Genomic DNA, 16855 nt, shown 5'->3' with positions numbered 1-16855 from the left:
TCTGTTTTCAGAAAAGAAAGAGTGTGAACTGTTGTGCTCTCAGTGCTTCAGATATTCAGAGGAGTTCAGCAAGTTGGAGAATCTGGGAACCTTCAAAACGGGCATAATTTGAGCTGGACCTTAAAGAGGAGTGAGAGGGTGAAGACCATGCAGCTGTGTTCCAGCTCCCTAAGTTGTTCAACCCTGGATCCCAGTGGGTGACAGCCTAGAACCTGTCATAAGTGGTGGACCAGGGAGCTGTCTGCCTTGAATTGGTTCTCCAAGGCTTAGGTATTAACTGTTCTGCCCAAACTGCCTGTAAATCAGAAGCTCTGTCATCCAGAAAAGGAACAACAGCCATAGATCCTCCAGCATCCTCCTTCACCCTCAGAGGTAGCCAAGACTGCTTGCCATTCTCCCCTCTCTGTTCATGTTATTGCCTCTGCTTGGACTGTACGTTTTCCCCCTGAGCCACCTGGTAAAGTCCTCATCATCTAAGTCCCAATTCATGTCTGCCACCACCAGTTCCTCAGGCTTACACGTAAACTGCTGTTAAAGTACCTATCTTTCCATGTTAGCATTACTTATGTGTGAGATTTTCAGGGGCAAGAAATATTTATTTGTGTCTGTATCTCCAGTCACTGACACGGTGCTTGGCAAAAAGAAGATACTTAAAGTAAATGTGTAATAAGTGAGCGAACAAATGCAGTCAAGAACTTTAGAAATGACTGGTACGTTTAATAAGGTGATTGCGTTCTAACTGCCCTCTGTTCTTTTACCAACTATATCTTTGGTTCTAGGTGTCAGTAATTAACACTGTGGACACCTCCCATGAGGATATGATTGTAAGTATTCCTTTAGCCTTCTCTCACATGTGGGCATTTCAGTGCGGGGGAAGCTTTTCTGTTGATCATTCGTGTATCTGGTGTGGCGTGGCACCCTGTAATCAAACTGTAGCCTTAGTATATGGTCAGTCTCCCAGCCCTGCCTCCCTGGTTGCCAGTACTGGGCATTCTGGTCACTCTGGTGGGAGAAACCTAGGAAGAGTTTATAGCTCAAGGCCCTCGGTCTTCAGGCCAGCAAGGTAACCTGCTCTGGGATGGAGGCTGAGCCGGTGTGAAAGTTTAACAATAATCTTCCCACCTGCCTTCCTCATGCTGCGAGTGCTTAGCTCCACTGGAAAGGGGGCTGAAAGAAGAGAATGGGAAGGTAACTCAGTATAAAGGCAGAGAGCAGGCACAGCGAAAGCCCAGAGCACAGCCAGGTAGGACCACCACACACAGTAGGCCGGGCAAAGCCCTTTGAACCAGAAGTCATTAACTCAGGGCGTTTTCTGAGAGGCAAACGCAGAGCTCAGTATCAGAGGGCAGAGTGGTGGGAGAAGGTCCAGAGGGTAAAGTCCCCAGAAGCAAAGATGCAGACTGCTTCATGCAGGGCCACGCAGTCCAGGCAGCCTTTGAGCAAGACCCTGGTCAGTCAGCTTACAGTGTTTCATCTCAGGGCTCCTGCCCACCAACAGTTGCTTTTTGTCTCCTGAGAGGCTGCCTGGTCTCACAGTTGTATATGTTTCCTGGATGCAGTCTAACCATACCTCTTTGGAGACTATGTGGTACCTTGGGTAAGAAAATCCAATCTGAGACCCCCTGGCCAATTTCTTAACTCTTCTGAGCCAGCCTTGATTTCCTCATAGCTAAAATGGGGGAAATGATGGAAATGCTACCTACTTATTTAGATTGGATTTGAGAAACAGATGAGGCCAAGTAGTAACGGCTGATGCCTACATGTTCACTAAGTGTCATACCCCATGCTATATACTTTTCGTTCAGTATCTCATTGAACCTTCATAACAACCCTTAAAGCAGATGCCATCATTAGTCCCATTTAAAGAGAAGGAAAGTGAGGTTCAAGGAGATTATGTAAGATTTTCCAAGGTTGCACAGCAGTAAGGTAAGGAGATAGGATTCATCTCTTTTAGGTACTATGCCCTACTTCTTTCCAAAGTGTGTGATAGCACTCTGCAGGAGAAGTACCTAAGTAATCTATCTTAACGTTTGCATTGCTTGTCTTCCAAGAAGCCAAGACCTAGAATAGTGGAGAGGATTGACTTCCAAAGAAGAACCAGGATGTTTTTCTCAGGTAGGGAGATGAGGAAGGAACGTTGAAGCAAACCGAATGACTGCTTGTTGAGAGGGTATTGATTGTTCCTGAACACCGTAGGAGTGGCAGCTGATAGTCTCTAAATCCCCAAGGTAAGACAGCTGAGGAAGGTGCCATCTGTAGGAATAGGCAGCAGATAGGAAGGACTAGGATACTCAGTGGGACAACAGGCATTGTGGTCCAGGGGAACAAGATAGATCTAAGAGCTGTGGGCAGGGACATGGCCAGTTAGCATCCAGAAGGTCGATTCATCAGTGGTGGGACTAGTGACATCTAAGGCATGGAGGAAGAGTCTGGGGTACTGGGCACACTCCTAGGAAAAAGGTCTTGTAAAAATCTAGGAACAAAGGTCCACAAAGGTCTAGGGCCACAGGTGGAGGAAGGAGCCCAAATGTCTGAATAGAACCCTGTATCCAGGGCAGCCCAGGTGGCTCCGTGGTTTAACGCCGCCTTCAGCCCAGGGCATGATCCTGGAGACCCGGAATCAAGTCCCACGTCAGGTGCCCTGCATGAAGCCTGCTTCTCTCTCTGCCTGTGCCTCTGCTTTTCTCTCTCTGTCTCTCTCATGAATGAATAAATAAAATCTTAAAAAAAAAAAAAGAGCCTTGTATCCAGGCCAGGTATGCATTATGGAGGACCTCACTGGGCCCCACAGGCACTCAGAGGCTGCTCCTTTGCATCAGCATTAGCCCTGGGTTCTGGGGCTGAGCTGAACCTCTGGGTGTCTTCCCCAGTAGCCCATAGCGCCTCAGAACAGGGTGGGGCCTGAGGAAGGAAGAAGAAAAGGGAGGCTAGATAGCCAGTGTTTTGTCTCCCATACCCACCCTACAGAATAGGGTTGGAAACGACTTCCCCTGTGTATGTAAAGAGTCTGAAGGCAGCTAGGTATGGTTTTTCTGGTCCGTTTCAGAATGACATTGCCGGTCAGAGAAATGAGAATGTAGAGATGCTAGCTTGTTGCCTGATAGTGATGCTGCTTTGAGATTAGATTAATATCTGGTAAACTCTGATCCAAACTAGACTCTGTCCTGGTGACTGTCCTACCCTACCCCACCCTCATCCGCCCAGCCTGCAGGCTTCCCAAGCTATCCTCCCTTTGCAGCACGATGCCCAGATGGACTACTATGGCACCCGCCTGGCAACCTGCTCCTCAGACAGGTCCGTCAAAATCTTCGATGTGCGAAATGGAGGACAGATCCTCATTGCCGACCTCAGAGGGTAAGTGCAGCCAAGTCTGGGTGAGGTCTCAGAATGGCTGGCTGAGCTTCTCAGGCATGGCAGGAAAAGCTGAGGACCCAGATCAAAGAAGCCCCATAGTGCAGTTAGCAGAGAAGATACCTAGATCCCAGCTAGGCAGCCGTTCTCAACAGACATTCCAGCCTGATGGATCCAGGATGAATCTCAACTTTGCCATCCAAAAACCTACCAGAAGACCTTGGGTAAGAGTCCACAGCATGCCTTCAGTAGCTGCTGTTACTTTTAAAAGTGGAAAGAACATTTTTTTAAATTTAGCCAAATGATCTAAAGTATCACTCAAAGGCAATAATGTTTATGTAAGAATGCATTAGTAATTATGTAAGTTCTATAATCTTACCTATTTGCCTGCCCATAGCAGATATTCAGTGAATATTTACAAATGTTTGATTTCCCCTCTCCCTACTAAGATTCTTGAGATCCTGGCTCATTTTTATGGCTACATCCCTACTACTATCCCTCAGTCCACTACATTTCAAATAAATGGGAATTCTTAACCTGAGTTCCACAGATCTCCAACGGTTTTGTGGTTAGAATTCAGGGACTGGTGAACTGGGGCTGAGATAAAAAAAAGAAAAAAATCACATCTTTATTGTCAGTGACTCATATTTAGCATTTCCTTCAATGATGGATTTAGGCTAGAAACCACAGCAGTATTCAGAACACCTGTAACTTTGTTACCAGTAGAAGACACAGATATCTTTATAGCACATTCCAGTTACAGCTGTCTCAAAGTAGCATTTAGGCTCATCACTACTTTGAGATGAGAGTGGTTATTAGACCTCCCACTCGAGTTTGTTAATGTGCTATCAAAGAAGTACATGTATCACGATGTTATAAATCCTTCTTCAACATTTCACTAACTGTATTTCATTTCATTGGATTTTCTTTATAAGTCTAGCTCTGTGTATTGTATCCATTATTCTGAGAAGGGACCAAAGCCTTCAGCAGACTGCACAGGAGAAATTAACCTTGATGAATAGGAGTTCAGTACACATTTGGTAACTGAATTAAAGAAGGCATAACTAAGTAATCATCTGGGGAGACGGAGTCCCTCTCTTCTTGAGTCAAAAACTGAGTGACTAAGGGGTCAGATGCTACTTGTGTAGCAGGAGCAGCCCCAGGCTGTGCAGAGAGCTACCTGGCACCGGCACTGGCAGAGGCGATCGCATCTGCTGTTACTTGGCCCTTTCTTCTGCCGTCTTTTTCTCATGCTTAAATGATGTACGATATTAGAGGGATAAAAAAGATTCACACCTCCTCCCTTTTTTTTGCCTCAGTTGAACTGCTAGTTATAGGACATTTGTATCTCTTCCGAGTTTCCTTGGCAGCTACTTTGTGGGGCCTGGAAATTGTCCCAGCCAGAAAGAGGAGGACACATTGAGTGTCTGCAGCCCTGGGGTAGAGGAGTGAACAATGAACAGCAATAGCAGCTGACAGGCATGAGTGGTTTTTCCTTTTCTTGTGCCCAGCATTGTTCAAGCTTTTTACATGAGTTATCACACATATTTCCCCCTCATGAGCACACTGTGAAAGAAGTCTTGCTGGTATCTCCATTGGGAGACTAAGCCACAGAAAAGACATAACCCTTACCTAAAGTCAAGCAGCTAGTGAATGGGGAGTGGGGGTGGAAAAGCCTGGGCCATCACCTCTCTGCCGTGTCACTTCTTGTGTGCTGCGTGCCCACCCTTCCCTGCACCTCAGAGACAGCCCCAGTACAGAGCCCAGCACCAGGTATGTGCTCAGATATTACTGACCAGGTGAATGCATAAAGATCAGAAGAACAATTTACTCTACAAACACTTCTGAGCAATTATAGGTACAAACCCTGGATTGATTGGTGCACAAATGAATAGGCTGAGAGGCTTCTGATGATGGCAGATGTAGGTGGTACTGGCTACACTGTGGGACAAGGGAGGGTTATGGCAGGTCAGGATAGAGAAGCTGAATTAAAGTCCTGACTTACTTTCAAAGCCCCTGGGCCTCAGGACCTTTACTGCCCAACAAAGGTCCCTTTTGGCAGTGACATCCTATAACTCTCCGTTACAAAATTCTTAGGCAACTCTGTCCTGAGATACTGTATCTGCCTACCAAGAAAGCCATTCAGTTCAGTCCAGAGTAGTGGCTAGGAGAGCACCACAGGTTCCTGTGACCCATCTGAGCAGCCTCTGACCCTGTCTGTCCCTTTGTAGTCACGAGGGTCCTGTGTGGCAAGTGGCCTGGGCCCACCCCATGTATGGCAACATCCTGGCATCCTGCTCCTATGACCGGAAAGTCATTATCTGGAAGGAGGAAAATGGCACCTGGGAGAAGACACACGAGCACACAGGACATGACTCCTCAGGTACAGTGAGTGTAGTGGGAGCAGGTGGGTGGGGCCTTGCATTCCTTTCCGTTGTGATGCTCCTCCTTTGTCCCTTGGGTTTGGTTGGCTTTTCTGCTGTCTACAGCAGAGGTAAGGCCCTAGGACCTAAAGACAATTTCAAGCGAAATAAGAAAAGGAAAAAACAGTAAGTTTTTTAAAAAATTTATTCATTTAAAATACTGGCCTTTATTCTCAGATTACTTCCTGTCTGCTTTTATTCCCCTGGTTTTATTCATTTATTTTTATCAACATACAGTGTTACATTGGTTTCAAGTGTATATTATACTGACTCGATATTTCTGTCCATTACGCTCATCACAGTAAGTGTACTCTTAATCCCCTTTATCTATTTCACCCCATCTTGCTTTTTGTTAAAGTAGACGGTAGTTTATGAAATTATTATATTCATGGACGATGAGCTTTTTTTTATTATTATTATTTTTTTTGATGATGAGCTTTTTAAGTCTCCTTAATTGACAAAATTAAAACTTCCTCCTAGTGATCCCTGCAATTTTATTTTTCAAATTTAGTAAAATGATAAACCTGGGAAACAAAGTCTGCTAACTATGGCTCTCTCCTTCCTGCAGTAAACTCTGTGTGCTGGGCCCCCCATGACTACGGCCTAATACTGGCCTGTGGGAGCTCAGATGGGGCCATCTCCCTGCTGACATACACCGGAGAGGGCCAGTGGGAAGTAAAGAAGATCAACAATGCTCATACTGTAAGTCTAGACCTTGCCTGTACATGGAGTGTGCTTTTGTTGCCTTGCTATGTGTCTCCTGGAGACTCTTGAGAGAGTGGCAGGAGTAGCATCACTGCTGTGCAGGGGGCTGGGGAGGGAATGATGCTCAGACGTGCTTGGTGGGTCAGTTTTGAGCCTCTTTAGCTCTGAAGCCAGACAGAGGCTGCATGCAGGAGGCCAGGCTGTACCAGCCTCATTCGGCCCAGGGCAGGGGTTGGCACAGGTTCCTTTTAGCAAGCTCCCAAACCAGGCAGGGCCAGGACCTTGGCAAGGTGGCAGCAGTAGCCTGTCTACCTGCTGCCTTTGCTATGGACACCTCAAGTTGACATGTTTACAGTGGTCATTGGGACCCCCAGAACTGAGTAGTGTTATAAAGAACATCCTAGGAATTCAGTTCCTTGCACTTCAGTCATTAGATATTATGGCTAAAATAGTCCAGAAAGCACTGTAGACAGTAAAGAATCTCTCACAGTACTTAACCCTTACTGTGTGTCATGTATTCCTTACAAGTGTCTGTAAATGAAAGAAGAAGCTACCAAGTTTATAGGCATGCAAGTAAGCCATTCTGTTCCCATTTTATGGCAAGACAGATGAGGGTCAGAAAAAGTAAATGATTTAGAAAAGGTCCTGTGCCAGAGTTAGAACCCAGATTCTGTATACCTTCTCACTATACAACAGTTCCAGCTTTGGTGGCCCCAAACATTTCTGAAATCTACCCAGATGGAAACCTAGTAGCTCCCAAGCTTGATGCTGTACTTGGGTACTTCTCAAATTCAGGGGATCCATAGTCTGTCCAGCCCCTAGAACCTCCAAGAGCCTATCTCAGAGTCTTTACTTAAGGTACTCAGATTCCCATCTGCTGACTTACTTGGAAAAATGAGTAGGCTGAGAGACTTCTGAGAAGATGGTACGGAGTGGCATCACAGCTTTTCAGTCTTTTCTCATCTCTGTAAAAACCCAACAGAGCAGCTAGAGAGCACAACCAAAACTTCACGAGCATTTACAATAAAACTAGGTAACAAGATATTTCCACAAACTCCAAAATAGAAGCAGAGAGGAATAAACCAACGACCACAAAACTGCATGGTATTGGTTATCTGAACAGGAAGAAGCAATAAGGTGCCTTCTAACAGACCTGAGAAGGAGAGTATTGCCAAAATAGCCAGCAGGGAGGGGATCCCTGGGTGGCTCAGCGGTTGGGCGCCGCCTTTGGCCTAGAGCGTGATTCTGGAGTCCCGGAATCGAGTCCCATATCGGGCTCCCTATGTGGAGCCTGCTTCTCCCCTCTGCCTGTGTCTCTGCCTCTCTCTGTGTGTCTCTCATGAATAAACAAATAAAATCTTTAAAAAAAAAAAAAAAAGCAGTAGGAGAAGTTTTAGGATTTCTTTTGCTTTTAACCATTTTTTAAAACTAATATACCATTGACTTATAAAATTCACCCTTTATAAAGTATATATTTCTGTAAGTTTTAGTCACATTCACAAAGTGTGCAACTATCACTGCTAATTTTCTGAACTTTTTCCTCCCCCCCAAAATAATGCTCATTAGCAGTCACTCTCCACCCTGCCTCCTACCTAGGCAGCCGCTAACTTACTTTCTGTCTGTATGGATTGGCCTATTGGCAATGTTTCCTCGGAGTGGTATCCTACAACAGATATACCTCAGAGCTGTGGTGGGTTTGGTTCCAGACTATTGCAATAAAGGGAGTCAGGAATTTGGTTTCCCAGTGCATATAAAAGTTATATTTACACTGTCTTACAAGTCTCTTAAGTATGCAGTTATAGCATTGAGTCTTAAAAACATACCTTAATTAAAATTTATTCTGTTGCCGAAAGATGCTTAGCATTATCAGAGTTGTCATCGAGTTGTAATATTTTTTTGCTACTGGAGGGTTTTGCCTCAGTGCTAATGGCTGCTGACTGATAAGACCACATTGAAGTTTTCTGCATCAGTTGACTCTTCCTTTCACAAATGATTTCTCTGTAGCATGCAATGCTGTTTGATATCATTTTACCTGCACTAGAACTTTCAGAATTGTAGTCAATCCTCTCAAACCCTTCTGCTGCTTTATCAGCTAAATGTATGGAATATTGTAAATCCTTTGTTGTCATTTCACCAGTCTTCACAGCATCTTCAGGAGTAGATTCCATCCCAAGAAACTTTTTTTTTTTTCTTAAGATTTTATTTATTTATTCATGAGAGAGGCAGAGACATAGGCAGAGAGAGAAGCAGGCTCCATGCAGGGAGTCCAGTGTGGGACTCGATCCTGTGACTTCAGGATCAGGCCCCGAGCCAAAGGCAGACGCTTAACCACTGAGCTACCCAGATGCCCCAAGAAACCTACTTTCTTTGCTCATCTATAAGAAGCAGTTCCTCATATTGTTAAAGTTTGATCATGAGATTATAGCAATTTAGTCACGTCTTCAGTCTCCACTTCTTATTCTGGTTCCTTTTGCACCACATCTGCAGTTATGTCTCCCCTGAAGTCTTGAACAGTCATCCATGAGGGTGGGAATCAATTTCTTATAAACTCCTATTCGTGCTTATGTTTTGACCTCTTCCCATGAATCACAAATGTTGTTAATGGCGTCTAGATTGGTGAATCCTCTCCACAAGGTTTTCACTTTGCCCAGATCCAAAGGAATCACAATGGCAGTTATAACCATATTATAATAACTATTAAATTATAAGTCTCGAAGGTAGAAACTCCTCCTTAATCCTTGAAAATTGCTGAATGGATATTGTGTTAGCAGGCATAAAAATGACAATGTCATTGTATGTCTCCCATCAGGGCTGTTGGGTGACCAGATGTATTTTCAGTGAGCAGTTAACATTTTAAAGGAGTCTTTGAGCAGGAAGTCTCAACAGTGGGCTTAAAATATTCAGTAAACCACATTGTAAACAGATGTGCTGTCATCCAGGCTTTGTTCTTCCATTTAAAGATGACAAGCAGAGGAGATTTAGCATGATTTTTAAGGGTCCTGGGATTATCTGGATGGCAGATGGCTTCAACTTCAAGTCACCAGCTGCATTATCCCCTAACAAGAAAGTCAGCCTGTCCTTGGAAGCTCTGAAGCCAGGCAAATCCTAGGTGACATCTTCCAGTAGAAGACCATTTCATCTGCATTGAAAATCTGCTACGTAGTGTAACCACCTTCATTAATGATCTCAGGTAGATCTTCTGGATGACTTGCTGCAGCTTCTCTATCAGCACTTGCTGCTTCACCTTGCTCTTTTATGTAATAGAGCGTTTCTTTCCTTACACCTCATGAACTACCTCTGCTAGCTTCAGATATCTCTTAGCGGAACTTGCTCATCTCTCTCCTTCAAAGAAATGAAGAAAGTTAAGACCTTGCCTCCATTAGGCTCTGGCTAAGGGAATGTTGTGGCTGGTGTGATCTTCTCTCCAGACCACTAAAACCTTCTCCATATCAGCCATGAGGTTGTGTTGCTTTCTTTCTTGTGTGTTCATTGGAATAGCACTTTTAATTTACTTCAAGAATTTTTCCTTTGCTTTCACAACTTGGCTGTTCAGTGCAAGAGGCCTAGCTTTTTTGGTCTATCTCAGCTTTTGACATGCCTTCCTCACTAAGATGATTTATTTCTGGCTTTTGATTTAGAAAGACATGAGACTCTTCCTTTTACTTGAACACTTAGAGGCCATTGTATGGTTATTAATTGGCCTAATTTCAGTATTGTTGTCCTTCAGGGGGGTAGGGAGACACAAGGAGAGGGCAGTTGATGGGATAACAGCCAGTCAGTGGAGCAGTCAGAACACATACAAAATCAGATAAGCTTGCCATTTTATATGGATGTAATTCATGGCGCCCCAAAACAACTGCAGTAGTAACATCAAAGATTGCTGATCACAGATCACTGTAATGAATAAGCTTGAAATAGTGTGAGAATTACCAGAATGTGAACAGAGACACAAAATTGACAAATGTTGGAGAAATGGCACCAGTAGACTTGACACGAAGTTGCCACACACCTTCAATTTGTAAAAAAAAAAAAAAAAAAAAAAAATACAGTAACAGTGAAGCTCAGTAAAGTGAAGCACAATTGAATGAAGTATGCCTATATGTGGCCTTTTGTGACTGGCTTCTTAACATGTTTTCAAGGTTCATGTCATGGTGTGTATCAGCACTTTATACCTTTTACTGGCTTTTTGATATTCTGGCATGTGAATTTAGATATTTTGTTGAGTCACTTATTGGTTAATAGACATCTACATCCATTATGCATAATGCTGCTATGAACGTTCATGTCTAAGTTTTTTTGTGAGCATATGTTTTTAATTTTCTTGGGTATAGGGGATCCCTGGGTGGCGCAGTGGTTTGGCGCCTGCCTTTGGCCCAGGGCGCGATCCTGGAGACCCAGGATCGAATCCCACGTCAGGCTCCCGGTGCATGGAGCCTGCTTCTCCCTCTGCCTGTGCCTCTGCCTCTCTCTCTCTGTGTGACTATCATAAATAAATAAAAATTAAAAAAAAAAAAAAAAACAGAGACTTTCCATCTGACTTAGTAATTCTACTCCTAGGTATATACCCAAGGAAATTTTTTTTTAATTTTTATTTATTTATGATAGTCACAGAGAGAGAGAGAGAGAGAGAGGCAGAGACACAGGCAGAGGGAGAAGCAGGCTCCATGCACCGGGAGCCCAACGTGGGATTCGATCCTGGGTCTCCAGGATCGCGCCCTGGGCCAAAGGCAGGCGCAAAACCACTGCGCCACCCAGGGATCCCTCTGTTTAACTTTTTTGGGATATTGCTAAACTGCATTCCAAGTTAATTGTACCATTTTACATGGTTTCCAGCATCCTTGCCAACCTTGTTGTCATGGTTAGGTTTGGGTTTGGCTTTTGTTGTTGTTGTTGTTGTTGTTATAGCCATCCAAGTGGGTGTGAAGTGGTACCTCGTTGTGGCTTCAATATGAATTTCTCCAACAACTAATATTGGGCACATTTTTACATGCTTACTGGCTATCTGTATTATCTTCGGAGAACTGACCAGGAGGGGTTTTGTACCATATTATATCAGGTGGGTGCAGGCCACCCACCCTCAGAAAGACTAAAGGGGCTTGTAGAAATCTGACCTTTATAACCCATCAGGGCTTGCTTCTGTAACAAAGTTTTTTGCTTCTCCTCACAAAGTTCTCTTGTAAGGAGGAGAAACTGCTGGGAGTGAAATCAAAATTGAGCAGGAGACACAGAAAAAGGAAAGAATATAGACCAAAGTCAGGGAAGGGAACAGATCCAAGAAATTCTGAAAGCAAGTTGTCACATTTGTCAACACATACATTAACAAAAACAGACTTCTCAACTTGAAAGGCTTTCTTGAATCATACTTTGTCAGAAAAACTAATTTCACATAAAAGTAACAAAAGTAAAAAAAATAAAAATAAATAAAAAAAATAAAAAATAAAAAAAGTAACAAAAGTATTTGAGGTGAAATCACAAAGTTTGACTGACAAAAAAGGAAAAATATATACAAAGTGGTTTGTAGGCTAGTAGGCAGCATGTTACTTCAGATGTTTCTAATTTGAGAGTACATGCAAGTTAGCAGACTATAAAGGGTTTTGAGTATAATATATGAGTAATTTACACTTTTCTGAATGTACATAATACACGTAAGGAATTTATAGGAACATTAGCCTTGATTATCCTGAGTATTCTGAATGTTTTAAAGATGTTTCTTATGAAAAAAAAAAAAGGTTTCCGGGATCCCTGGGTGGCGCAGCGGTTTGGCGCCTGCCTTTGGCCCGGGGCGCGATCCTGGAGACCCGGGATCGAATCCCACGTCGGGCTCCCGGTGCATGGAGCCTGCTTCTCCCTCTGCCTATGTCTCTGCTTCTCTCTCTCTCACTGTGTGCCTATCATAAATAAATAAAATTGAAAAAAAAAAAAAAAAAGGTTTCCATGAGGCAGGTGGGAGGATGGGTGAATTAGGCAATGAGAATTAAGAAGTGCATGTGCCATGACAAGCACCAGGTGTTGTATGGAAGTGTTGAACTGCTCTGTTGTACACCTGAAACTAATATAATACTGTGTTAACTAACAAAATTAAAACTTAGGGGATCCCTGGTGGCTCAGCGGTTTAGTGCCTGCCTTCGGCCCAGGGTATGATCCTGAAGTCCTGGGATCGAGTCCCACATCAGGCTTCCTGCATGGAGCCTGCTTCTCTCTCTGCCTGTGTCTCTGCCTCTCTCTCTGTGTGTGTCTCTCATGAATAAATAAATAAAACCTTTAAAAAAAAATTAAAACTTAAAGGGCACCTGCATGGCTCAGTGGCTGAGTGTCTGCCTTTGGCTCATTCAGATCATGATCCTGGGGTCCTGGGATCAAGTCCTACATCCCCAAGGGGACCCTGCTTCTCCCTCTGCCTATGTCTCTGCCTCTCTCTGTGTGTCTCTCATGAATAAATAAATAAAATCTCTTTAAAAAATAAAAACTTAGAAAAAATAAGATGCAGAATAACATCCTGATAAGTGACGAAAGAGAGACATGGCCACAAAACAGAAACAATCGTCACCCACTGTTTCAAATAAAGCTAAGAAACATTTTTTAAATATTATAAAATGTGAAAAAATATCAGTCAAGATGAGAAAAACTGAATTCTTTAAGATTTTATTATTAAAATTATTACATATAATCAGAATCACCAGCAAAAAAAAAGACATAATTTTAATAAAATTACTAGCCTTTAAACAAACAAAATCCTTTGGCCATCTAGAGAAAAAAAGCCATGTGACTTATAAGGGAAACAAAATTAGACTTTCATCAGACTTTTCAACAGCAATGATCCATGCATAGAATAGATTCATAATACTCAAGGAAAACATGTGGGCCAGGAATTTATAACCAGCAAAACTGACTTTCGAGTTCACACAAAAGTTTTTTTGTTTTTTTCATAGCAGCTTTGAAGGCCAAAAACTGGAAGTAATCTATATATGTATCAGTAGGTGAATGAATCAAACTGTGCAAATGCTCTTAGCAATGAAAAGAAATGACTATTGTACTGATACATTAAGAATGAATTTTAAAATATTTATGCAGAGTGGAAAATCAGACAAAATGTACATATTATGAATTCCACGGATCTAAAATTCTAGGAAAAGTGAACTAAAGTGACATCAGATCAGCTAAGTTTGGGGTGTAAAGCAAAGCCAGGGGAGAGGAGTCAGGAAAGAGACCAGAGGAAACTTTCAAGAGTGATGGATATGTTTATTTTTTGTTAGATTTTCAGTAGAATAGTTTTTTATCATTTTTTTTATTGAGGTATAACTGACATACATTTATTTCAGATATACAACATAATGGTTCAATATTTGCATACACTGCATAATGATCACCACAAGAAGTCTAGTTAACGTGTGTCACTGTGTATAGTTACCCAAAAAAACTGGTCTCTTGTGCTAAGAAGTGCTGTCCTAGCAACTTTCAGGTAGGCAATACAGTATTAACTATAGTCACCAAGGTGTATGTTACATCCCTGTGACTTATTTTATACCTAGAGGTATCTTTTGACTCCCTTTTACACAATTACCCCTCTCCTAAACCCCCACATTATTTGTATCTATGAGCATAGAGTTTTTCAAACTGTTAGTCCTTTTTTTTCCTTTTCTTTTAAGATTCCACATATAAGTGGTATTTGTCTTTTTCTGACTTATTTCATTTAGCATAATGCCCTCAAGATCCATCCATGTTATTGCAGATGACACAATTTCATTTTTTATGGTTGAATAATATTCCATTGTGTGTGTGTGTGTATATATATGTGTGTGTGTGTATACACACACATACACACACACACACACACTATATTTCTTCTTTCATTCATCCATCGATGGTTACTTAGGTTGCTTCCATGTCCTAGTTATTGTAAATAATGTGCAGGGAGCAAGGGAGTGCAGATATCTTACTGAATTAATGTTTTTGTTTTCTTTGGATAAATACACAAAGGTGGAATTGCTGGATCATACAGTATTTTTATTCTTAATTTTTTGAAGAACCTTCCTACTGTTTTCCATAATGGTTATACCAGTTCATGCTCCCACCAACAGTTCATGAGGGTTCTCTTTTTTTCCACATACTCAGCAACACTCGTTATCTTGTCTTTTTGATACTGTCATTCTGACTGATGTGAGGTGATATTTCATTGTGGTTTTGATTTGCATTTGATTAGTGATGCTTGAGCATACTTTTCATGTCTCTGTTCATCATCATCAGTATATCTTTGGAAAATGTATTTTCAGGTCCTTTGCCCATTTTTAATCAGATTATTTATTTGGGGGTTGAGCTGCAGTTCTTCAGGGTAATGTTGGCAATAAACTTGGAAGAATTCATTCCTTTTTTAGTTTTGGAATAGTTTGAGAAGGCAGATACTCATTCTTTAAATGTTTGGTAGAGAGTCACTGGACTGAATCAGTGGAGCATGCAACTCCTGATCTCAGAGTTGTGAGTTTGAGCCCCACATTGGGTATAGAGATTACTTAAAACCTTTTGTAAAATAAATGTATGATAGACTTCACCTGGGGATCCCTGGGTGGCGCAGCGGTTTGGCGCCTGCCTTTGGCCCAGGGCGCGATCCTGGAGACCCGGGATCGAATCCCACGTCAGGCTCCCGGTGCATGGAGCCTGCTTCTCCCTCCGCCTGTGTCTCTGCCTCTCTCTCTCTCTCTGTGACTATCATAAATAAATAAATTAAAAAAAAAAAAAAAAAAGATAGACTTCACCTGTGAAGCCATTTATTTAGTCCTGGACTTTTGTTGGAAGTCTTTTGATTACAATTCAATTTTTTTTCTGCCTTTTCTTTTTCCCCCAATTTCATTACTAGTAATCAGTCTGTTCACATTTTTTTCTCCTTCATTCAGTCTTGGAACGTTGTATGTTTCTAGGAATTATCCATTTCTAGGTGGCTCAATTTGTTGTCATGTAACTTGTCATAGTAATCTCGTAATCCTGTATATTTCTGTGGTGTTAAGTTGTAATTTCTCCTTTTTCATTTCTCATTTTTTTTTATTTTTTTTTTTTATTTTTTTTCATTTCTCATTTTATTTGAGTCCTAGCTTGAGTCTGGCTGATTTACCAATTTTTTTAATCTTTTGGAAGAAACCACTGTTTCACTGATCTTTTCTGTTGTTTTCATCTCTATTTTATTTCCTTTCTGATCTGTATTACTTCCTTCTACTACTTTTGGGCTTGTTTTGTTCTTCTAGTTCCTTTAGGTGAAAGGTTAGATTAAGATTTTTCTTCTTTCTCACAGTAGACTATCACAATAAATTCTCCTCTTAGAATTCGTTTTGCTGCATCTCAAAGATTGTGAACCTTTATGTTTCCATTTTCACTTTTCTCTTTATTCATTTGATTTTTTCATTGATCTGTTGGTTGTTTAGTAGCATGTTGTTTAGTTTCCATGTGTTTATATTTATTCATTTTTTTTAAATTAATCCCTTTATCATTATGTAATGCCCTTTTTTGTCTCTTGTTGCAGTCTTTGTTTTAAAGTCTATTCTCAGGGCGCCTGGGTGGCTCAGCCATTTAAGCATCCAACCCTTGATCAGCTTGAGATCTGTTCTAACCTGAGCATTGCTACTCCAGCTTTTTTTTTCCCCTCCATTTGCATGGAATATCTTCTTCCAGTTCTTTCAGTTTGCCCTTATGTGTCATTAGGTGTGAAGGTAGCATTAGGTGTGAAGGTAAAAGAGGTAGCCACCTCTTTTAGGTGGCAGGTAAATGGGTCTTGTTTTTTCATCCATTCACCCTTTGTCTTTTGATTGGAGCATTTAGACCATTTACATTTAAAGTAATTATTGATAGGTATGTACTTATTGCCATTCTTATTAATTGTTCTCTGTTTTATAGATTCTTTGTTTCTTCCTTTAAAAAAAAAAGATTTTATTTATTTATTGATGAGAGACACAGGCAGAAGGAGAAGCAGGCTCCACGTGGGAAGCCTGATGTGGGACTCAATCCTGGGACCCTGGGATCATGCCCTGAGCCGAAGGCAGGCATACAACTGCTGAGCCACCCAGGTGCCCCCTTTCTGTTCCTTTCTTGGTCTGCTTAGATTCCTTTCTCATCTTTTGTGTACCTACTGTAGGCTTTTGCTTTATGGTTACCATGAGGCTGATATTTATTTATAATATATCTTTAACAGTCTATTTGAAGTTGGCAAGAACTTATGCATGAATGCATTTTTACTCTCCACCCACATTTTATGTTTCTGAGGTCAAATTTTGCATCTTTTTATCTTGCATATCCCTTAACTAATTATTATAGTCATAGTTATTTTTACTACTTTTGTCTTTTAATCTTCATATTAGCTTTATTTGTGATTAGGCCAGTACTTTTACTACATA

General features: G+C 41.7%; 1 protein-coding gene across 1 annotated transcript in view; it reads left to right on the top strand.

Annotated features, from left to right (window-relative positions):
- The window catches only part of SEC13 (SEC13 homolog, nuclear pore and COPII coat complex component), a 33954-nt gene that overhangs the window by 2313 nt on the left and 14786 nt on the right, over positions 1-16855 (top strand). Inside the window, exons 2-5 of the mRNA XM_041763008.1 lie at positions 780-824; positions 3239-3354; positions 5583-5734; positions 6343-6476. Coding sequence (XP_041618942.1) covers positions 780-824; positions 3239-3354; positions 5583-5734; positions 6343-6476 — 447 coding nt within the window. The remainder of the gene's footprint in view (positions 1-779; positions 825-3238; positions 3355-5582; positions 5735-6342; positions 6477-16855) is intronic.

This window comes from Vulpes lagopus, chromosome 7, assembly GCF_018345385.1.
Source record: "Vulpes lagopus strain Blue_001 chromosome 7, ASM1834538v1, whole genome shotgun sequence".
NCBI lineage: Eukaryota > Metazoa > Chordata > Mammalia > Carnivora > Canidae > Vulpes > Vulpes lagopus.
This window is presented reverse-complemented; position numbering and strand designations above follow the sequence as displayed.